The sequence below is a fragment of the Citrus clementina genome, unplaced genomic scaffold (assembly GCF_000493195.1).
Source record: "Citrus clementina cultivar Clemenules unplaced genomic scaffold, Citrus_clementina_v1.0 scaffold_4, whole genome shotgun sequence".
Taxonomy (NCBI): Eukaryota; Viridiplantae; Streptophyta; class Magnoliopsida; order Sapindales; family Rutaceae; genus Citrus; species Citrus x clementina.
In genome coordinates this window covers 24169088-24192687 of record NW_006262274.1, presented here as the reverse complement: position 1 = coordinate 24192687, position 23600 = coordinate 24169088, and the positions used below count along the sequence as shown (strand labels likewise).

Sequence of the window (23600 nt, the reverse complement as noted above, 5' to 3'; positions counted from 1 at the left end):
TATGTGTCAAGCAAATTTGGCAATGCTGGCCGTTTCATTAGGGGCCTTTTGCTTGAATGCTTTTGTAGTCAAATTATAAATGAGGTGGGAAAGGGAAAGGGAAAGGCCTAAATTTCATTTTCAAAAATAACTGTTCTTGGCTGATGGTGATTGGAGTTTTCATGCGGGGTTTTGGTCAAATTTTATTTTAAAAATCTTTTTTTTCCCCCTATAATACTATCTTTTGAATCCTTTTAGCATCATCGTGTAAATCAACTTCATCATTAACATAGACTAATTTAAGATCAATGAAAAATAAAGCTTGTGTTTTACACATGTTGGAACTATTAGGGACACCAGTGACCAGACTGCAGAATTATTAAAATAATAAGAGTGGGTGACACGATACAAAAGCAAATGCAAAATTAACCAAATTGCCAAGTATAGAGTTAACGTTAATTCTTCTTTTGAGTTTGAAACCAGCTTCAACAAATATGCTTACCCAACAACTAGAATTTAACGTCTTTTTTAAGTTTTGTATTACTATATACTACTGTAACAATTTACAAATGGGTGCATGTCACTGGCATTTATGTGTAGCATAATTTGAGAGTTTATCAAATACAACTAAAAAATTTTGCACTAATATAGGTGAAATTTACCCACTTTATAATTATTTATAAAGGAGGATGCTCATTTTAAAAATGCTTTTTGAGCTACAAAGAAAAGGACATCTTAATGTCAAATTTATGCAACCATGAACTACAAATTTCTTTCTTAATATAAAAAATAAAAACCTAGAAATTAAAAAAAGAAGAAGCTATTAAACGTTTAAGAATAGGGATGTCAATATTACATGTCAACCTGCAAACTTGCTTAAATCCGTCCACTGCGGGTAATTTTGTGAGTTGTTGGTGGGTTTAATATTTCAATCTTAAACCCCCCGGTGAATTATTGGTGGTGTTGATATTGAGAAGAAAAACTGCTACATACCAATGCAAGTATCCGCCAACCCACATTCTTTATTTTAATTATTTATATTTTTAATTTTAATCATAAAATTACATTAAAAAATTAATCATAAATATATGTAAATTAAAGTTCCCAATTCCTTAACTTAACCTCTCTCTCTCTCTCTCTCTCTCTCTCTCTCTCTCTCTCTCTCTCTCTATATATATATATATATATATAATATTAAGATAGATACAATAAGCTTTTAATAGGTAGAAATTTTATAATTTTTAATTTTAATATTACTCATATTTTATTTTAATTTGATTGATTTTGTTTATTTTGTTTTAATGACTTGAACCTAATGATTACTTACTAAAGTTAGGTTTTTATTTGTTTAATTAGTTGTAAACAGTAGTTGTATAAAATTTACTTATTAATAATGTTGATAATACTTGTATATTGATTAAAAGATGGATCAAGATATTGATATTAGTGATGATGATTTGTCTACAACAGAAATATTTTATGTTAGATTAATATATTTTAATGTTGAAATTTTAATTTCTTATTTACATCGATAAAATCTAGAATTGAGTATTGTTTGCAGAATTTTGGCTATTGTTATAAAATTATAATTTGAATTATATCATTTAAGTTTTTATTCATTATTTAAAAATATTTTTTTAATATTTGTGATTTTAAATGAGAAAATCAACAAAAAAAACCTACTACGGATTGCGAGTGAGTTTAAAAATCCACTGCATGAGCAGTATAATTTTTTTTTTTGTAGGTGCTGCTTAATTTGGTAATGACACACCACAGCAGGGAGTGTACGTTGCAACCCTATTTAAGAGCCCTATAAATTAATGGTATTTCTAGTTGATCATTTGTCAGGAGGATTAGGTAGGAATCTTCTATTCTAATTCTATGAAAACTCTTTTTTTTTTTTTGGTGTTGATCATGCGTATTTCATTGAAACCAGCCATAGTTGCAGCTAGCCTATCTTTTGCCTAAACTTTTGTCTAACATGTTTAGTGGTAGTGGAGATGGGAAATGGGCCATTTCATGCACTTGGGAAGGTGGTTTTTTGATAATTTTTTAAGGATAAACATGGTTGGAATGTGACGATGAGAGACATTATGATTAATGTGGAGCCTAAGTTTTATAATAAGATTAGGACCACATCATTTCCCACTATAGTCAATTCATTCCTTCTGTTCATGAATTCTTCAACACATATGACAAAAATGTAAGATCGGGTCAGACATCATATAGTTTCCAACTTAGCAGAACGTGACACTTGGAACGATCACATTAGCTCTGAGTACAACGCTTTGACCTTGTGGTTAACTTCCCAGAGGAATTGACAATTACCCAAGTTAGTGAATTAATTAAACTGTTTGTTAATTGATAATCCTCACTGAATTGGGAGTAAGAAAATCTCAGACTTGTTCAATCAATACACAACAACTAATAAAGATGATGATAGCTCATCTTAATTTGTCTCACTTTCATTTCTTGCTTTATAACTTTCTTCATTGTGGTGACCAATGAAAAGACCTTTTCCGCTTTGTGCATTTGCTTTACCATCTCTATAACCCACAAGATCTCCAACAAATTAGTTAAAGTGCTCAACGGATAAAAATACTCCAGATATATATAATTTTCTTCTTTTTTTTTTTTATAATTTTGTTTCAAAAGCTAATATATCTTTTCAAGTACTCTATAGGATGAGATTTTGCACTACTGGTTTTCACTGCTTTTATATATATATAATGCTTAGCTTATTGCAAGCAGAAAATGAAAAACAGATGAAACAAAGCGAGGGACGATTTAGAGCCAGTGTTATTTCATTTAAACCGGTAAAATCTAATCTAATAATGTATAGATTGATGTGCGTATGTAAAGGGCAAGGATTTAAAGGTAACGGGTGCTTTGCTTATAATAATTCACACTCTTAAGCTCGGCCTAGTTTCTGGCTGTTTGTTCAATAGGGTCTCACTCGCTCGCTGCCTGCCTGCTGTGGTGGAGAGAAGCACGGGGAATCTCTCTCTCTACTTCCCAGGTTTCGAGCCTGCCGCTTTTATTTGAGCATTAATACAACAAATTACTAGATTAATTATCACAAAATTATTATTATTATTATTATTATTTATTATTTTGGTTTGGAATTTTGATGTTATATGTATATCATTCCATTTAGTCGTTGAGTGAGATTCTATTGAGATCGATCGATCCATATATATGGTTATATTTACTGAAATTTTAATTAATCACGGTAATATTTAGTGGGTGGTGGCATCACCAGAATTCAATTGGTTCTGCCCTGGTATGACGAGGGTGCATGCATGAGGTTTCGTTTATTCATGATATTTATAATAGAACTATATGATATTTAAGGATGGAAAAAAAAATATTAATCTACATATATTGGAGCAAAAATATTTGTTATATTAGAGGTGAAGACTACTCTTGCTTTTCAGTCGATCCATCAATTATTATGACCAGATTGTAAACCCCACCCCCCCCCCCCCCAAAAAAAAGGCTTGTGGATCGATGAAATAGGCTAACTACTACATATAAGATAATAAGACCATGAGTTATTAATTCATTTATGCAATACGTACGATTGGTTTCAACAGAAAGCCAAAGTCTTGAGTACTTGACTTCTAATTAAACGGTATTGCTCTCTCTCTATCTGTATATAACCCACCCTCGAGATATAAAGGTGACAGAGAAGCTCGGCCTATTATCGGGGCCGGGAGACGACTTTTTGAACAATTTGCGCTAGATTGAGTCTAGAAAGATGACAAATTAATCGTGCATGATTTTAATAAAGTTTGTGGATTGTTTCTCAAACTTAATTAGATCATATGATTAAGCAAATCCTGCCTGAAGATACTCAAAATTTAAGAGAATCTTGACCATATATATATATGACTTCATATTTTACCTAAAAAAAAAAAAATACAATCAGAGACGAAAGAGGTGGACGTAAATGATGATTTAGATCACCATAATAAAGACAATAGTGATGATTCACGATTCAGCTAATGAATGCTTCATTTTAATTTTACCCACTACATATATCATATCATCACGAATGTTTTAAGAAAATGTCAACCGAATTTAATTATTTAGCAGCACTTTGAGTCTGTTAATAAATTAATTAATGAACATGTCAAAATGCTTGGAAGTGCGGCATTATCATTTACATAATTAGTTCATTATATGACCCATTAAGGATATATAATTTTGTTGTTGAAAGTCGGCAGGCGCAGGCCGGAGAAGATCAACTTATCTAGCTAGTATCTATCTCCTGTTGGTTGATATGTGCCACCTTTTCATATCAAGGCTCTGTGTGTGCTTTAACTTTTCGATAGTTCTATATTGTCAAAAAGTTTGGTCAAAACTTGTACTTTCACTTTGATATTATTTCTCTTTATAATTGTTTAGTAAAAGATATGGAAGTCTTGTTCGAAGTCCTATATACCGTATATACGTAATTCAAGTTCAATATTTAGTGGATATGAGATATTTTCCCTAACAAGTCTAATTATGCATGAGTTTAGCTCTAATACCATATAGAAGCCTATAGTCTTAATTCAACTCAAAAGTTAGCTCAAGAGTTAAGAGTTGTTCAATTATTATGCTTAATTTAAGTTCAATACCTAGTCAACATACGATATTTTTTTTATAGCAAAAGATAAATTAAGCTCTAGGTAAATATGAGCCTAAATACTTTTTATGGTAAATGCTCGTTTAATCTCCTATATATTAAGTTAAGTACCTGTTTAGTTCCTATATTAAAAAAAAAAAAGTACCTCTAGACACCTCTACTATTAAATATGTTACACTCCTATCCTTACGTTTTCTTTTCTTTTACAATAATTTCTTTACGAATGTTATTAATAAAAAAAGTTAATCAAATTAATTTTAAAATTAACATAAAAATTTATACAAACTTTTATATTTTTATATTTTATTTTTAGGAATAATTTGGTAAATTAATTTTTTTTATAAAATAATTATTAGTAAGATTGTTATAAGGATATTAAACAATGGTTTAAGTTGGTTGACATTAATTTATTCATAAATAGTTATTAGTAAGATTATTACATAGGTACAAAAAATATTAGTTCTTTCACACTGATATTTATCGGCTAATTTACTAATAAATAATTATTGGCTAATTAATATTTTTATAGATAAATTAATTAAAGTCAAGAACATTTCTGAAAGGGTATTATTATAAAAAGAAAGAAAAATAAGGGTAAAAATGTAACGCATTTAATTGTAAAGGTGTTTGGAGATATTTAAAAAATATAAGGGATTAAACGAGTATTTACCTTAGTTATTATAAACAAATTTCAAGAGAAACATATAGAGCAGTTGCTATATTAAAATGAGAGTTTGTTTTTAATCATATCTCAATACTGTTAAATCGGATGATGAAATGAATATTAGAAATAAGAAAAATTGGCCAGTCCAACTCAATTTATATATATGTTCGAGGATTGTCCGGGCGATCTTAGAGATGTTTATACTGACGAGTTGCTGCGTAAACCTCATCCCTTGCACCTACCTTTATGTATATATTAATCACGAAAGAAATATATACTGCAGGAAATAACTGGGAGCACGCAGTATGAGTTTAGCCCTACAATGTGGGCAATGTGATTATTATTTTCCCCATGCTTTCTAGCCGGCCAGCTCTATAGCGTTCTGGGATTAATTCACGCACGGGTTCTGTACTTTGTGTCGGCTGTCCGACCGACCCCATGTCTTAATTATTTGTGGTTGAAACTTGAAAGCACATGCATGCACATCTTCCTACTGGTGCTGTGGCGTAAGAAAACACTTTGAATAATTGGAGATGCGCTCAAGTTATCTTGCTTACGCATGGGATGTACGTACTGATAAAATTTTTAGGTTTAGGTTGGCGCTAAGTTACGTGAACGTAATTTGCGTCACTCTCAAAGCTATAGTATTCGGCCCCACCCAAGGTACTGTAACTGTGAGAGGACCGTAAGTTACGTTCACGTAACTTAGGCTCTCCTAAATTTTTAATATGCATTATTGTTATTTGTTACTCGTACGGATTGCCACATTCATTACACATCATCTTAAATATGATGACGTAAGTTTGTGAATATAACGATAGACTTTGAGATTAATTAGTAACGAAAAATTTGTGGTGGCCGGGCGTAACCGTAGTAACATGTATATAAAACATACATTTCAGCCGGCATACACGTTACGAAACATGAAACGAAATCCTGTTAATTAGAAAAGAAGGATCTTCGGACTCAATTATATATAATGAATCAATGCAACCTATTATCTAACATCTCTAATTAAGCTCTCTGGAAATTGGAAATTGAATATCACTTTATTCATTCTTGAACATTGCCAAGCATGTAACAATAATCCAATAATCAAGTACAAGATGAAAGAATTGTGTGACACACAACGTACGTAGATAAAAATATAAACTGCCTACTAGAATCAAATCTCTTTCAATGCAAACTAAATAAGCAAATCAACAAACTAAACTAATGATTCAAATTGCAAATAACAAAGATTAGTACTCATAAATATGTATTCAATGATCATTATTAATGTTAGTATTAATTCTATCTATTAAATCGTGAAGTAGCTAGATAGAAGAAAGGTCGAGAGGGCTCCAGCTGGGAAACAATAATAACTCACCTTCCTTGGTCGATGAAAAAGAAGAAGCAGTACTACTAGAAGACCCGGCCGCAGTTTGAATTGATGTACTTACTAGTGAAGTCCCAACTACTACATCATTTTCCTTTTCCTTTTGATCCTGGTCCTCCTCATAATTATTACTAATAGTAAAAGTACTAAGGGGGTCATTATTATCACTACACCCAAGCTTCATCTTCAAACACTCAGAGATTCCATTGAAAGCATACAAAGAAGCTGAGAGTTGCGTTCATACTTCATCCTCTTCATGGTCTCTCTAATAAGCTGCATTGTTGGGTCACCCTCGTCCTCAGAAGAAGAAGATCCATCCTCTTTCTCCATTGACCCCATCATCTCTTGAGCTATCTCAAACGGAGAATACTCGTAGGTACAAGCTGAAGCAGCCCCCAGTGCATCCACAAATCTAGAATCAATTTTCTCTTTCTTGCAATTGGTCCCTTCATTTTCATCATACCCAATATTATTAGTACTCCAGTTATTATCTCCTGTAGTACTAGTATGAACGCTAGTGCTGGTACTGCTATTGAAACTTGAATCAAAACCATCAATCACGCAATAATCATTAGAAGTAATTCTATTACTTTCTTGCGCCACGTTAAAGTAATTATCAGCAGACTGGCCAGTATCTTCTAATAAATTATTTGCTGCTTCTTGATCCTGCGTCATGGCAATGGAAGTAGCAGTAGGTTGATCATTCCTACTATTCCTGGCCTTAAGTCTGTGCAAGAGAAGATTAGTTATCCTCGAAGGAAGAGCCGGCGGCCGAGTTGAAGAAGACAAAGAGCAAGGCCAGAAGTTTGTTCTAGTATTGGCTCCACGGAGCAAGCAAGCTGCTTCGTCATAAGCTCTTGCAGCTTCCTCCGCAGTATCATAAGTCCCCAACCAAACCCTAATCTTTTGTATTGTGTCTTTTATCTCAGCCACCCACCGTCCCGATGGTCGTTGCCTCACTCCAACGAAACGTTTTCTTCCTCGCCGACCGCCACATAGTGATAGTGCTGCCTCCTCCATCACTTGCCCCCAGCTCATGCTCTTGTTTTCATGTGAATGAATTCCTGGTGTCCGGTGATGATTTGATTTTTACTATTATTATTTCCTCTCTCTTAATTCGCCTTGATCACTACCGTTTCTCTTATTCTGAATCATGTTGATAAGTTTCTTGATATTGCTTAGTTGTTGTTATATATAAATTATGCGTAAGAGTAAGATTCGGAAGCTGCATGCGAAGCCGAAGCGAGAGAGGATTTGTAAGGACTGTAGCTCCATCTAATCTAATGCATGTTTGTATCTACTTATTTGTTCCTTAGCTTGTTGAATTCATTCGGCTTGCAAATTTCACTTTCATTCTTGGGGAAAAATCAAGAACCGAGATAACCAAGTATTTTTATTTGACCAAGTCAGACTTGCTTCTTCTTTAATTTCGATTGTACGTCAAATAAAAACATTAACTCTATTTTCCAAAAATCATTCAAACAATCCTTGTTATACTCTTTTGTTTATGCTCGATGTTACTTTTTTGAGGACTGAATGCTACTTTACGAGGAAGAACTGAGAATTCATATTGAAATGTAGGAACTAAATTAAAATAGATACTCTTACGATAATTACATTTTACCCCATTTTAGCCTGAAGTTCGCATTGCCACTCCCTGCACAATGAATTAAATTGAGCACAATAGATCGCGATCGTATCCTCTACTAATCTAATTTTTCTTGGGATTATGTCATGTGTCACTTAAGTAAATCTAGGGCTCATTTTAATTAACCATTAATTTCCCTTTTTAAATACCAAGACACATCAATATTTTAGAGTTAACATCCGGTGGTTACCTGTTAATTATTCTATTTCAGTTTGCCACTTAAAAAAATATATTTTGGTGGTTAGGACGAAAAATTAAAAGTAAATCAAATCTTACCACTAGATGCACTTGAATGGCACGTGTTATAATCACATATAAATCTTAGGGAAAATTATCGGGAAAATATCCACCGTCCACCTATTTTTTACACCTTTTTCAAAAATACACAATTCCTTCATTTTTTAGCTTGAATCCACCTAAAGTTACATTTTTTTTCACTTTTCCACTTCCGTTTGGAGTCCGTTAAGAAAACTAACGGAAACTTAATAAAATGACCATTTTACCCCCAAAACGAAAATTACAATTTCACCTTAAAAAATACCAAAAATAATAGCCCAATCTCACAAATCATCAATTGAATTTAAGATAAGTAGAGTTTTATTATTAATTGAGTTATAATCTCTAGTAGTTAAGATTTTTTTGTACTTCATTAAAGTACCAATAATGATATTCATCATTAAATCTTATTATTTTTTGTAATTTTTAAGGTGAAATTGTAATTTTCGTTTTTGAGGGTAAAATGGTCATTTTTTAAAGTTTCCGTTAGTTTTCTTAACGGATTCCAAACGGAAGTGGAAAAGTGAAAAAAAATGTAACTTTGGGTGGATTCCAGCCAAAAAATAAAGGAATTGTGTATTTTTGAAAAAAATGTAAAAAATAGGTGGACGGTGGATATTTTCCCAAAATTATATTAGACAAGGATACGGATCACACTGCTTTATTTATTTATTTATTATTGTTATTGGAAATGCCTTAATTACTCATCTTCATTCCTTCCAGGTTCTGACTTCTTTTCTACCAACTTAGCAGCTGCCAAAAATAAATACATTAAATTAATTTGCTTGTAATGAGATGACAGCGACATCTTCTGTATCTGCAAAACTTAACAATTTAACCCTAAAGTTAGCTAGAAACATTGTAGAAACCAATATTGTTAAAAGAGACACATTGTGCATTTGCGTATGTATTTGTTTAGTTCTTGAGAAGCCCTCACATCTAAGCACCCATCATGTTCGTGATTTCCAAGATAAACAACGATTTTCCATCCCATTAATGAACAGAAGTCATCAGCAAGCGAATTACACAATATTTTGTTTTGGGGGGGGTTTGAAAGAAAAAAGCCTTGCTAATTATTCTTCAATAACTTTTTCGACACCAGACGTACACGGAGGAAAATGCGGAACTTGAACCAGAATCATGGCAAAACAAACTATTTTGTATACACAAATTTCCCGAAGCAGATATCCAACCTTGTAAAATTGAATTTGACTCTGTACAACAGATTTAACTTAAATCTAAAACATGCAGACCTCCATACCCTTTTCTTTTTTTTTTCAAACCTCGATACCTAAAAATAACTGTAAATATAAATATTATAGGATAAATAAATAAATAAATCTTCTGGTCCTCTGGAACATGAAACCTAGTGACGAACTAACTGTTTGCTTCACAAAGTCCAGCAGACAAGACAATGCAGTCCAAAATGCCCGCATTAACATTCCTCATTTGTGAGTTTTTTATGCTGTTGCTTTCACTCTTTGAAATTACCGCCATGAATACTCATCCTTAACCCTGTTACATTTATTGGCGTAATTAATTTTTAGCTCTAAAATATTACATTTGCTTTGTTTTCATACAATTATAAATAAACGGGCCTATTTATCAACAACTGTAATATTCGCTAGTCAGTTCGATCATGATAGAAAGGGAATCATACCTTAGCATCAAATTTCAGGGGATGATAAAAGGGGTCTATTAAGGCTGTCACCAGTTCCAGAGTGATGAACTGTCAACAAGGCTGGGTGCCGGTAGGCGATGGCCAAGCTATCAAAGAATTCAGCTATGGTAGCATCATCCCGGTCTTCCCGGTCTTTCTTAATCAAAACCTAAGAACAAGAAAACACATGTCAACCCTAGGGTGGAAAATCTAAAGGCAACAGATAACAGATAAATCATTTTTTCCGTTCCTTCTGAGGAACGGGTACACTATGCAGCAATTGGCATGGCAGTGTACCTCAGCAGGATAAGCAATAAAATTGGGTAGGAAGCGTTTCCGGCAGTACTCATTGAAAAGAAGTGTGAGGACTGGGAGAGGAAAAATTAGGGTTGATGCTGTAGAGAGCTTCTTTATAGTGAAAATTCCCACTGCAATAGCATGCATAAGTACCAAGGAAAATATCATCGAGTTGTGTACAATTGGCCAAAATTTCCCAGCTGTTTCATACTTGGGTTCATATACATTTATGAGCTGCACAATAAATTTGTCAAGAATCCGTAAATTCAAACAAATTCCAAAATACTAAAAACTACTGACTCCTTTCAACAGACAAAACAGAGCAATAAAGGCACATGTAATCATAGATTCCTGGTCTCTTTATTTTCTTGAAAATAGTAACTCAAGCACATCCATTGGGCATACTAACATAGGGACATACATAGGACATACTAATATATAATGCCACAAACAAACACATTTCTTTGGAACTATTACTTCTCTTCATCTGTACAATGAACCACTCGCTTTTAACTTCTTTGTCCTGGTTGGGTGTTATCTGAGTACACTATACAATGCGAAAAATTTTATTCGCCTGTACCAATTCTCAGGAAATTTGATTGTTGGAAGTTCCATGAAGTGGTTGAAATTCTGAGGACCAGACAGATTACATATCCATCGTCGTTTTTATATCGTTTGGCTAACTGCAAAACTTAAAAACATTTCATTGACCTATTGCAGTGAGTGGAACTCTAGTACAACTGATTTCTACTAACAATTTTGACAAGTTATGGGAATATGTGCATCATCGAAGTAGGAAATTGTTCAAATTGCAAAGCACTTAACAATAAATCGTGTATTAAAAATAATGAATGTTGAACAGATAAAGAGCCTCACCTAAAATGGCACAATTGGAGGTAAAATTTCAAAATGCATTACCAAAATAACATATCAAAATAAAGATAGGGGGGTAGAATAGTTAGATAGCTAACTAACCTGATTACGGTAGATAATGTATGCAAGACAGAGGTATATCAATAGGAAGGGCAGAATTAGTGGAGCCAGGAAGAAATATGTAATACCAAGAAGTCCAAATAAAAGAATCCTTGGAAGTTCACTGTGATAATGGATAGCTGGAACTTCAAAGTCATCATCTTTACTTTTGGTAAAAGGTTTGCTAATTAGACTGCATATAAGAGGGAATATCTGAAAGAGTTCGGAGGAAATGCCAGTCCATCCGGATGTGACGACATAAGCAATGAAGAAAGAGGCCTACAGAAAGAGAAGTAAAAAATTAAAATTCTCAGAACAATGGAAACAGTGAACTAATTTCATCATAGATTGATGTGCGCATGTATGTACAAGAGAGAATAAATCTGGTGCAACTTTGGAATTTTATTTTTCCTAATATGGTAAATGTCCATGTAGATGAAATTTAGCCTTGTCCCTGACTGGCATAACTGCTGCCTAGTACTGTTGTAGACATTGGGTGGCTGGCCAAAGCATGATTCTCTCAATATGACTTTGCCATGCAGACACTGAGATTTCCCAGTGGCAACTGATGAAAATTAGCAGAACTTCTAATAGAGTAACCATGTTCCAACTTTTGGGTTACTTTAACAGGTTAACAATTTGGAAAATATAACAAGGCAGAAAACCCAATGGGAGTCATCAGAGATGAAGAAAGACCATTTTAATTTCTATATTTTTGCACAACCAAATGGGTTAAGAGAACACATAAAGTTTTAAGTGTGTGCAAGGACTGCTTCAGTCTGGGGTTTAATTCCTTTATTGTAAATAAGTTTTACTATTACTGTGGCTGCAGGTATAAATTTCCTTTCAATGAATTAAAAACAAATGGAACTTTAAAAAAAAATAATAATAACCAAACTACATCAGCCAACTTTTTATATCATATGAATATCCAAATGGTCAAAGAAAAGAATCGGTTCGGTTTCAGAATGTAACTAGACATTTCATACGAAAAACAAGAAAGAGAAACCAAACAAAACCAAATAGATCAGTTTGAATTGGTTTCTCAATTCGATTGGATTGTTTTCATGACCTATTACATATATGGGGAACTAGACCATATTATGAGAGCTCAGAGCAAAGTCTTTCGAGTTTCACATCATAGTGGCACGAAATTTTGCCAGTCCTCGCATATTTCTTTTAATTAAATTGAATACAAATTAAAAAAAAAAAATTGTCTGCACAGATAATAATTCTAACCTGAGCTGGAACTGCAACACCTAGCCTTGCAGGAATATTCTTTGGGTCAAGAACAATATTGAGCTGGTATAGAACTGATCCAGAAAATACAGTTGCAAAAAAGATGTTCCATATCATGAACCAAAGTACTTTGTTACATGCACTCTTTTGTATGTCACTGTGAGATATGTATCCTTGAATGGAGGAAAGGAACTCCATGACAGGAGGCACTATCTTCAGAAATACCAGAAGAATGAGATTGGGAAGGTATCCTGTAACTACTTGACTGACAAATTTTCTGCAAGTAAAACTCATAAAGTTTTAGTACATCGCACCATCAAGACGATAAATTTTAAAAATAAGAAATCATGAAAAGATGTTAATCCACTTTTTTCATAGACCATCTCTTGGGCCTTAGCTTGTAGTACAGCTGTGAAGTTAAAAATTTCAAAAAGATTGCTTACATGGTTAGGATGCTTTTCAGGAATGGGAACCAAATTTCCAACTGATTCAAGTTAGTAAGGCCTTGCACAACCAGCACAGGAATAAGGAACAAAATTGTCAAAAGAATGCAGGCAACTACGACCACAATCTTGGAGATCCATCTTCGCATAAATGATGCAGAAAAGAAAGGCCAATAAACATCATTTGGTTCAGGAGCTTGCTCTAGCAACCAATCTGTGGGATTGGTTGATTGTTGCATGTGGAAAGCAATTGCAGCTCCGTATCGAGACTTGAAGGACACGAAGGCAGCTTGAAGTTCCTTTTACATTGATGAAAAGAAAATGAAGATCTACAGTGTGCATCACATGTACCAGAAAGGAGAAAAGAGACTAATTGCTAAGTGAAGAAATCAATGACATGAAAATACAGCAAAGCTCTCAGCTAGAGGCCTAGAGTTTATATAACAATAAACAATTGCCAAAGATAGTATCATATGTCATTGACACACAAACCCGTACTCCTCTTCTGAAATTTCCAAGCTCTAGACAACTAATATGTCACAATGAAGAAACTACCCGTGTAATATCATATGTCATTTTTTTCTCTCCAACCATATATGGTTGGATCATACGTGTAACTAATCACAGCAACTGCAAATTGATAAGCATTCTTATTTTATAATTAACTGCTAATAGCTACCCCTATTGCTCATACTGAAATTAAATGCAACCATTATTGAGTATTCTGGTCTTATCATCTCACAAATTTGTCTTCTTCTTGAAAATTCTTTCCTTACATCTGTAAATTTATTGGCCATGCATAAAACTCATCGTTCAACAATGAAAAACGAAAGCCTGCCATTTCACAGTTCATACTCATCAACAACATTTTACTATTTGATCCAAGAAAATGATAAATTATTGTTTATAGTCATGCTAAGAATAAAATGAAACAGTAGCAGCTCATTCCACCAAGGTCATAAACCAGTGTTTAATTTATTCGGTGGTCAAATCTAACTGCATTTAATCCATATGGTACACCACTTATCCAAAAAACAACTAAACATCGTTAAACAAAATCCCAAGAAAAAATTGATTGGGTTAGAAGCAGTCAAAAGTTTGAGGAAAGCAATAAGATGTTGGTGAAGCACATACATGTCTAGCCATTGAAACCTCTGATCGCTCCAATCTCGAATTCTCCTCAATGTTTTCTAACCTTTTCCCATAATGATCCACAAGATCAACCTTCCGTTGCTGATTCTTTTCTTGATTGGAATCTGATTGTAAGTGGATAAGCCTTCCATACAGCTTCTTTGCATAATCCTAGTAAAGGGATATGAAAGAATTATTCAAAGCAATACAAAGAATAGTAGATTACACTACAGCGGTCACCATTCATTTACAATACAAGAAATCACTTCGTTAGCATAGGAAAAATTCTTACCATGAGTCTACAGAGATTACTTGTTTGATGAATAACTGTATGCGACAGATAGGTAGTAGGATGAAACTCTTTAAAGAAGTTCTCAACAGTGTCACCGATGGTGCTCCCAGCAGAAACAGGGATACTGCGAACTAAGACAGTGAACTGATGTGGCTGAGGTTTGGATGAATAAAAATAATCCATTCTTTTCACACATATATATTTATATTCCTGCAGAAGCAAACACTGTTCAGCATTCAATTCAATGAGCAATTATAGAAGAGAACCACAATCTTTGATAATTGCTCTCGTTTAGGTAACATACCCATCAATGCATTCATTCACTGTGTAACTATCAACCATAGAAGTTAAATACAATCAGCAACAAACCTAAGAACAGATCTACTAAAAGACACAAATCTAATATATAATCCTGGTTACCAAAAGTATTACACTTACAAGGCACCCTAAAGACACAGCTTGCTGAAATTCAATTTTCCAAGTAATAACACGTCATTGAGCAAAAAATGAGCAAATGTTTAACTTACAGAATAAAGAAGATAGCAGACAAATATAGTGACAAGATACACTGCGCCGAAGTGAACCCATAACCTGGAGAAAAGGACCAAAACTGGTGAAACTATTTTATATTACACATATTGTTAGTCTAACAGGAAACCACGAGATCAAACTGTACAAATGATGTTACCCCTAATATAAAAGATCATGCGGTACAAGGGAAAACAAACCCCAGTTAGATTGAGCTCAACATAATTGCACCCTGCGCCAAGTGCATTTTGTCAACCTTCCCGCAAATGCTAACAGGGGTTAGTAGTGTTAGAGATATGAAATTACCTATGAGAGCCACGGTTTACATTTGAAATGGTAAACACATCCAATGAATTATTGGGTAAATCAGCAAAGTCAATCTCATAAATCTCAGTTCCCCCAGCGTTGACTGGCAGAATCACAAAAATTCCAATAATCCCAGCAAACAAAAATACTTTCAAACTGCAGTAGTCAGATGAAAACAGATACAAAGTCAGAATATATATAAGACAAAACTATCATATTAACAAAGGAATTCGAGACAACGTTGCAACACCAATGCAATGGAACAATACAAATCAGTTTGTCTTTCCACTCGTTGACAATCAAAATAGTTACTAGTGACTAAACTGAAATACCTGAAGGTTATAACACGCATGAAGACGACAGCATCCAAGCCGGAGGATTCTAATAGATCCTCTTCCGAATGCTTCCATGCCCTTGACACCCACCCTGCTGAAGGTATTAACATTTCTAGGTTGAATCGACGTCTCCGGTTAGAACTTCCTTTGGCCAGTAAGCGAGGTACATAAACTTCATAATTACTCGGTTGTTTCCGCAATATTGAGTATAACGTAAAAAACAAAACACAGAGGCCAGAATTTATTCCCACTGATGTTAACAGAGCTGACACAAGCATTTCTACCCAGTAATTAATTTTATCAAGACCTTCGATAAAGATAAACACCTGTATGAAAAAAATAAAATAAAAATAAAAACAATAATCGGCCAAAATTATGTAACTGATCATAGTCCCTCAGACAAATCATCTTCTTACACAATTTTACTTTCATTGCTGCTTCGACTGTCAACACTTGTTTAGTTAAACTTTAAAGATTTTCTTAAAAACCGTATAATTTCAAATGCAACAAATTCGAAAAAAAAGTGATCCTGTCGAATCAAGTAATACAAGAAATGAAAGCCAAAACAATTAGAAGAAGAGAAACGAAACGAAACCTGCAGCTGGGTGTGAGAATTTTCCACTGATTTTCAAACAAAATTCAGATTAATTAGTAGCTAAAACGACTGTGGAGTTTAATAAAGTAAAGCTAGTTGCTCGTAACTGCTTTAAGTACCGGAAATGCCCCCAGCGCGCTGTTTGCTTTATATACTGTACACAATTAGCTCATTGAGCAACACCGAATTTGTCGTGCCGTGCCTTTTTAATTTGTCGTGTCGTGATTTGAAATTTTAATCAACGGTTTCTGGAAATTTCATGGCGGTCAAGTGGAGATATTTTGGGGAATCCGATATTGAGTTTGCGTGCAGGAAATTGTTGGTACTTGCCACTTGGAGTTTGTCGACGGGATGAGGTCTGTTAACTGTAACGACTAATCAAGCGCTCAAAATAGAACCACCCGCCAACCAAATGCTTCTTGAAACTTGATGCTGAAGAAACATTTGCTGGACCCACCCGTTTTACATACAATGGGCCGATCAAAGTACAGGTATTTAAAGTTTAAACTCCTGTACAGAGTAGGGATGGCAAAAATTCTCACGGAGACGAGTACATTCAGAGATTTTTTTCATTTGAGAAGGGTATAGAGATAATTTCATACCTAATTTTTTATTTAAGGAAAGAATAGAAAAATTTTTTTATCCAATTTCTTATTCGGGGAGGGGACGGGGATGAGGTGGAATCCTCATCCCCTACCCATTTCTCCATTTTAATTTTTAATTTTATTTTTATTTTTTAAAATTACTAGTAAATAAATAATAAAATTTAAATTATAAAATTATAAATATTGGTAAAAATAACAAATATCAAAATATTTATATTATTAAACTTTTAGGCCTAATTAACTAATTAAAGTCCTAAATTTTTATTTGGGACATTAAAAAAACCGAGTAAATTCTATTAGCCCAAAAATTTTGTTTTAATTTTAATATTCATTAAATGTTTTAAACTTAAATCTATTTTTTATTTATTTTTAGATGTTATAATTGCTCACAGCGAATCACAATTTTAATATCTAATTTAATCTAACCTAATCTAATCTAATCCAATCTAATATTTGCTCTTGATTTGCTCCGACTTAACTATTATGTTGTAAAGGGAATAGTCCACATTTATAAAGTGCCCACACCACCATTGAAAAAGTTAATTTTGAATCTAAATTTGATTTTATTTATAACAATTTTGTATTAGACTATTAATTTATTCACGATAGTTTGTAAAAGAAGTTTGTATCCCTTACATGCTGCGTTACTTACTAACTTAATGTATGTTACTTTTGTAATGGATATTAATATAAGATATATCTCAAAATTTCCTTTTATTTGAATTTTTTATTTTAATATGATTAACTCAAAATCGAAAATAAAAAATGTATTAGTTATTCGGGGATCGGGAACCCTTGGGGATCCCCTGTTATTATTTGGGGAGGGGATGAAGATTCTTTCAAATAATTATGACGGAGACGGGGAGAGGACGGGGACATACGCAAAATATCGTGGATGGATACGGGGAGATTGGTCCCCTCCCCTCCCCATTGCCATCCCTAATACAAAGGGACGAGGCTACGTTGCAGACGCTGTACCTAACAGCTGCGCCTTAGCCAGCTTTACAAAGGGTGCATTTGGTAAGCAATTTCTCACTCTTGTGCATGTGTGTCCTTCCACCAATGGGCGTGTACGTAACAGATTCTGTAACATATACAAATTCTGATTACTCTTTTCCATGTTGATCAAGTCGAAACCCAATGGGGTTGATCTGAATTTGTTCCGAACTCAAATTTGTTCACCCCTGCAACTTTAGCCTTCAATAAAATTACATTTATTGCTTGCTTAGCAGTCGAAAATTGAAATGGGTTGGAATGAGAATTAGGAGTGGGCAAAATATCTGACCCAATCTAATCCAAAAAATTTCAGGCACAGATTGGATCAAGTTGTTAATGAAACCTTATCAGATGAATTCTTCTTAATACGATCTAATCCGAAAACCCAATTGAGTTGCTTTAAAATTAAAAAAAAAAACTAAATCTAAACGCACGCACACTACACACACAACAGATCAGAATACATATTACATTACACATTACACAAAACACACACGACACTCACAGTCATAGCCTTACACTCACAACACGCCACCAACGGCCACAGCCACAACCTTCTCCCTCCCCCAACTTCTCATCTCAAGAAGAAAAGAAGCCAAGAACACTTTGCACACCCCTCACGGTCACGGTTTCACGCACACGTCGCACACACATCTCAAAAAGTCAGGAACTCTCTTCACGGGTCACAATCACAGTCATCGCCAAATACTCTGCTACTGCGGGAACTGTTGCAACTCGATTTGCTACCACCGATCTGCCACTCCACATCGCCGAATCTGTCCAAGCTCCAAACAACCCGACAACTACTGCAAGTGCAACCCGATTCCAGTAGTCGACCTGAGTACTAATTTTAATTTTTATCAAGTTTGAACTTTGTGTTAATTTTATTTTTTATTCATTTGATTTCATAACTTTTTTTGTGGTTGAAAATTGGTAAAAAGGACTATAATTAAGAAAAACGGCTTAAAACCAATCTAAAAACCGCAAAAATAGAAAAAAAAAGGCTCAAAATTGCATTATCCGGATTTGACTCAAATTGACCCAATTTTTATTTGATCTAATTTCTACTGACCCAAATTGACCCAAAATAACCTGAACTCAACTCGATTTGTATCTAATCCGAACATGATCCTATTCTAATTCAATCCAAGTTTTTGACCCGATCTGATATATACATCGAATTAGATCGGATTGAATTATGAGTTCAGGTTGCATTCAGATTAATTTTTGTCCAACTCGACCAACACGAAACCCGATCATGTTGATCGGAACCCAATTTTGCCCACCCCCAATGAGAATGATGAATGAAAATTAAAATAAATTTTTTACTTAAGCTATCATAATTGAAATTAGAATAAATTGTATTCCTATTAATATATTTACTTTATCTTGAAATCAGAATTGATTGTTACAGATTACTAAAATATCATTCGCTAATTGTTGTCCTTATTATTATTTGTATCTATTATAATAATAACAATAATAAGAATAAAAGTAATAATATAATAACTATTAATAAATAATGAAGGACCTATTTGTAAGCACTTTAAAAATTTTGTATATTTTATAAATTCTATAGAGACCAAACTGGAAAAATGATAGAACTTGATACAACCGTCATGTTGCTTCAAATTAAGCGGCCAATCGTTTACATTTTGTCTCAGCTAATAATAAGCTAGTAAATTGAACTGAAGATAGCAGTAAGCAACCATAAAATGCATATATATAAATCCAAAATGATTTCCAGTGCAATGTAAGTTGCAACGACATATATTACAGACATAAAATTAAAAATCCCTAAATGATACATATAGAAGTTCAAGCATCACTTGTTGAATAAATCATACACATATATAGACTCGACTAATTGCCATCCCTATTAACATGATAAATATTTTTTTTATAAAATGAAAAAGCATTGACAATGATCTCTTTTTTGGACTTGCATTCCTGTTTGAAATTAACGTATTGTACCTTTTAAATTACAATTGATATATAAAAAAAAATTTGTGATTTTGAAACAGAAACTAATAATATGTAGTAAATATAAATTTTAAATAATAATTTTGACAAAATTATGAAAAATATAATAGATTTTCCATCACATAAGTGAAAAATCATATCAATATAAAAGCATCACCAAAATGCTCTTCAAATAAGATTTTATTATTTATTTTTGAAGAGCCACATCAACATTTAAATCTCCAAAAGACATTTTAATTAAAATTCTTCAAATAAAAAATGGTTCTTTCTTTTCAAATTTGGAGAGTTGCTTTCTCTTTCTTCAATTTATATTTTATTACTTTTTACTAGAGAAAGAGAGAGAAATACTTTAATTGCTATTAAGTTTTATTTTAAAAACATAATTATATGATTAAAATAATATTAACTTATTTTTATTTGAAGAATCTTTTGGAGAATAAAATATTTTTTTATTTTTCTATTTGACACATAAGTAAACAAATAAATATTTAAAAAGTAAAATTTATAGAGGTTTTTGAAGATGTTCTAACTTCCAAACAACAACTGGTCTTTAATAACGTAACTTTTAAACTATATATATCCAACATTAATCTTAAATGCACCCTTAATTCTCGGCAGCGACGATAATTTAATGCCGTCTCGCTCACTAGCCTGCAGGATGCAAGTGGTGAGCCACAACTATTATCATTGAATAACCCAATCGATTCTAAACATGTATGAGATCATCAAGCGCATCTTCCAGATGATGGCAGGCTGGAATTTTTGCATCAGTTAAGAATCCATCAATACATGTCTGGTAAACTTCTTCATATTCTGCATGATCAAATATAACAGAAATAGCGGCAAGTGTTGGGCCCGACATGTGGCAAACACATCACGGTCAAGGTAAGCTCTGCCATCAGCTACAATAAACGGAGCTGTTTTCTTAGACTTCCGCATTAGATCAATCCAGCAACTTTGGGTCATCTCCGGGAAACCAGCACCTTGTTCTGGAGTTGTGCCAATCTCATTCTTGCAAATTGAATGGTACAGCTCTGATAGGAATTCTCGTGGTAGATCGTTGCCTCCGTTGATATGCCCATTACTACGGATAAAATCTTCTTCCGTCATCTCTTTCTTCACCTGTACATTATAAGCGAATCGGATGACAAAAGTGCAGCATCTTGTTAGCTAGAATCTGAGACTACTGCTCGTAGTACCTCTCAGAATGCCTCAAGCACCCTTGTATCTTTTGTGATTCTCCGGCCAACGGAAAAGTTACCAATTCCAAGAGTAACCGCAGGCAACCGAAAAGACAACAAGTAGTTAACAGACTAGTAAATCATGATAAATAGTAGTTAACGGACTAATAAATCATGTAATGACAATCACATGACACTATCAAATCACAAGTTAAAAAAAGAGAGAAAAAAAAATTGGGCTTCCCTCACCACAAATTATGCCGCATATTCTCTCGCTCGGGGAAAAAATGTTAGGGTAAGGAGGCAATCGCAAGGCGCAATGATGTCGCTTGGCTAGGCTATGGGGCGGGTACTCATGATACTCTCCCTTGTGCACGATTATCTTGTATTTAACGTAATGTATGCTTAGATATCGCTAATTACTTGATTTTAACATTACTATACCTTATATTAAATGTAAGGTCAGTATTAGCAAGACCCGTTGGCCTTATCTCTTCTACAGAATTTCGCTGAACAATTGTTGCCATCCCAGTGACCACCGACAAACTGACAAAGTTGACGCCATTAACAGATGGTTTGAGACCTTACAAGATACAAGCACCGCTGGCCCACATGTCAAATCAACCTAATAGACAGAGGCTTTAGTTCCAGTTAAGATATTTTTCATAAAATTCTACCGAAAATATCCTTTCACTAGATATTTTAAAAAATCACTATCATTCTAATTGCCAAGCAGCAAATGGCTCATACACAGTAACATAAATACACTTAATTTTTTAATTTAGAGCTATTGTCAGTGCACTGACTCAAAATGGATAATTATCAAATTCCAGATGAAGGCTTGAACTTGGACGAATGGGAGCAAGTCCAGTCACCTTCTCTGCGTATACGGTCCACAAGAACCCCATCAAGAGAATGGGATATGGCAGCAATTAGAGACAATTATCTTCAAGATAGTGTTTCATTCTTTCCTCCTAGCCAGCATGAAGGCTTACAAACAATTACTCAAGATCAGCATGAAGTGCCAAATTCGCCATCATCGGCTTCTTCGCTTTCTTTATTGTCTAATGGATTAGCTACGGATAATAGTTCAAGCTCAGCTTGGAGGCCACGTTTTGAGAATCTGAGGTTTGGGATTGCAAGAATTGCTGCTAAGTTTCGTTACCATGCGGCATATATCGGTGGGTTTTGTTCCTTTGCATCGGTGACTGGAGTTGTGGCGGCTGTGTTGCTAGCTTTTGTGTATGCAAAAGTGCGGAGGACGTGGCGTAGAAAATTTCAGGAAGAGAACAACCGTTTGATTGTCTTGGTCAAAGAGAAAGACGAGGTTCGTTTCTTTATATATATATATAAAGAGTGAAAATCATCGATCATTGAGTTGCCTTCATGCTCAATTGTTTTTATATGGCTAGAACGAATTAACAGAGTTTAAACTTGCGCGACTCTTACCATTTAAAATGGTTTTGCAGAAAATTAGTCAGCTCTTGCTTCAAATTTCCCAGATGAATGAATTATTATTGGCACGCCGCAAGGTCCCGGTGCTTCGAATTGGTTGATTAATTTGATGATAAAGCAGGTGCTGACAATGTTAGCAATTTCTATTTTTAGTGCAGAGGGCGAGAGGAGGCGGAACGGAATACATTTCTGTTTCTTTATAGTGAACTGGTGGCTGCTCTAGTTATTAACTCTTTCACTTTACATTTATACTACTTGTCAACGAAGCAAGTCTTCTTTTATTCTTTTTGCTAAGGCCCGTTTGGTACTGTAGTGAGATAGCTGTGGCTGTAAACTTATAGCCCGTAAGTATTTCTTAAACACTTTAATATCCCTGTAATTTATAAAAAAATTAATTACACTTTTCAAATTTTTAAAATAAATATTTAAATTTCATTACAGCAAAAAAAATAAAATAAAAATGAAACCAACAAGTACCGTCGTCGGCCAAAGTTGCTGGAAAAAAAAAAAAAAAACTACCCAAATATTGCACTACAGTAGCTTTAGAATCTTTTTCTTGCGATCTATCTGACGGTGCAATTATCAATACCAACAACAATTAGAAATGGAGCAATCACCTTCCAAAGCCGTGGCTTCATCGTGACGTTGCCGTTTAATGATAGCAAGTCATGGTGCACTGACGCTATAATCTGGCAGAGTGTTTCAGGCTCTATTGTTTAAGAATTAGGTTGGAATTGAGGTTAGACAGCTATAATTTATCTACTTATATGATGGTCTTGCATTGTATCTATGGTTTTATGACAGAATCTAAAGAAAAAAATATGAACAATTCGCACATTTTTAAGCACAATTGCAGTATAAATAGGTAGAGAATGAGCTAATCTTTAGATTTAAACTAATAACTATGAATCTTATGTATCAATTAGAATCGAAAATTTCATATATTACAAGCAGATTCAAACTCAAGGCAGTTTAATTTACTGTTTAGTTTTGGCTTTAAAATT

General features: G+C 33.8%; 3 protein-coding genes across 7 annotated transcripts; 1 reads left to right on the top strand and 2 right to left on the bottom strand.

The window, feature by feature from the left end:
* Positions 1-6840: 6840 nt before the first annotated feature.
* LOC18044217 (ethylene-responsive transcription factor RAP2-2) lies at positions 6841-7674 on the bottom strand. Its single transcript, XM_006438696.1, has one exon. It carries the CDS (start codon positions 7672-7674, stop codon positions 6841-6843), a length of 834 nt encoding a protein of 277 aa, XP_006438759.1.
* A 1515-nt stretch (positions 7675-9189) lies between these two features.
* LOC18044216 (CSC1-like protein At1g69450) lies at positions 9190-16846 on the bottom strand. Of its 5 annotated transcripts, XM_024185897.1 has the most exons (13): positions 16496-16845; positions 16377-16402; positions 15779-16107; positions 15447-15602; positions 15140-15203; positions 14613-14837; positions 14324-14491; positions 13190-13488; positions 12747-13023; positions 11511-11786; positions 10536-10769; positions 10239-10407; positions 9629-10093 (listed from the first exon to the last, which is right to left on the bottom strand). In XM_024185897.1, exons 3-12 carry the CDS (start codon positions 16057-16059, stop codon positions 10246-10248), a joined length of 2142 nt encoding a protein of 713 aa, XP_024041665.1. In that variant the 5' UTR covers positions 16060-16107; positions 16377-16402; positions 16496-16845; the 3' UTR covers positions 9629-10093; positions 10239-10245. The 5 variants fall into 5 exon arrangements, with proteins under 5 accessions (XP_024041664.1, XP_024041665.1, XP_024041667.1 ...); XM_024185896.1 differs by lacking the exon at positions 9629-10093 and adding an exon at positions 9190-9331 and having other exon boundaries at positions 16377-16845; XM_024185899.1 differs by having other exon boundaries at positions 14613-14822; positions 16377-16845.
* A 5063-nt stretch (positions 16847-21909) lies between these two features.
* Positions 21910-22908, top strand: LOC18044214. The gene is made up of 2 exons (XM_006438693.2): positions 21910-22468; positions 22611-22908. Exons 1-2 carry the CDS (start codon positions 21953-21955, stop codon positions 22695-22697), a joined length of 603 nt encoding a protein of 200 aa, XP_006438756.1. The 5' UTR covers positions 21910-21952; the 3' UTR covers positions 22698-22908.
* Positions 22909-23600: the final 692 nt, after the last annotated feature.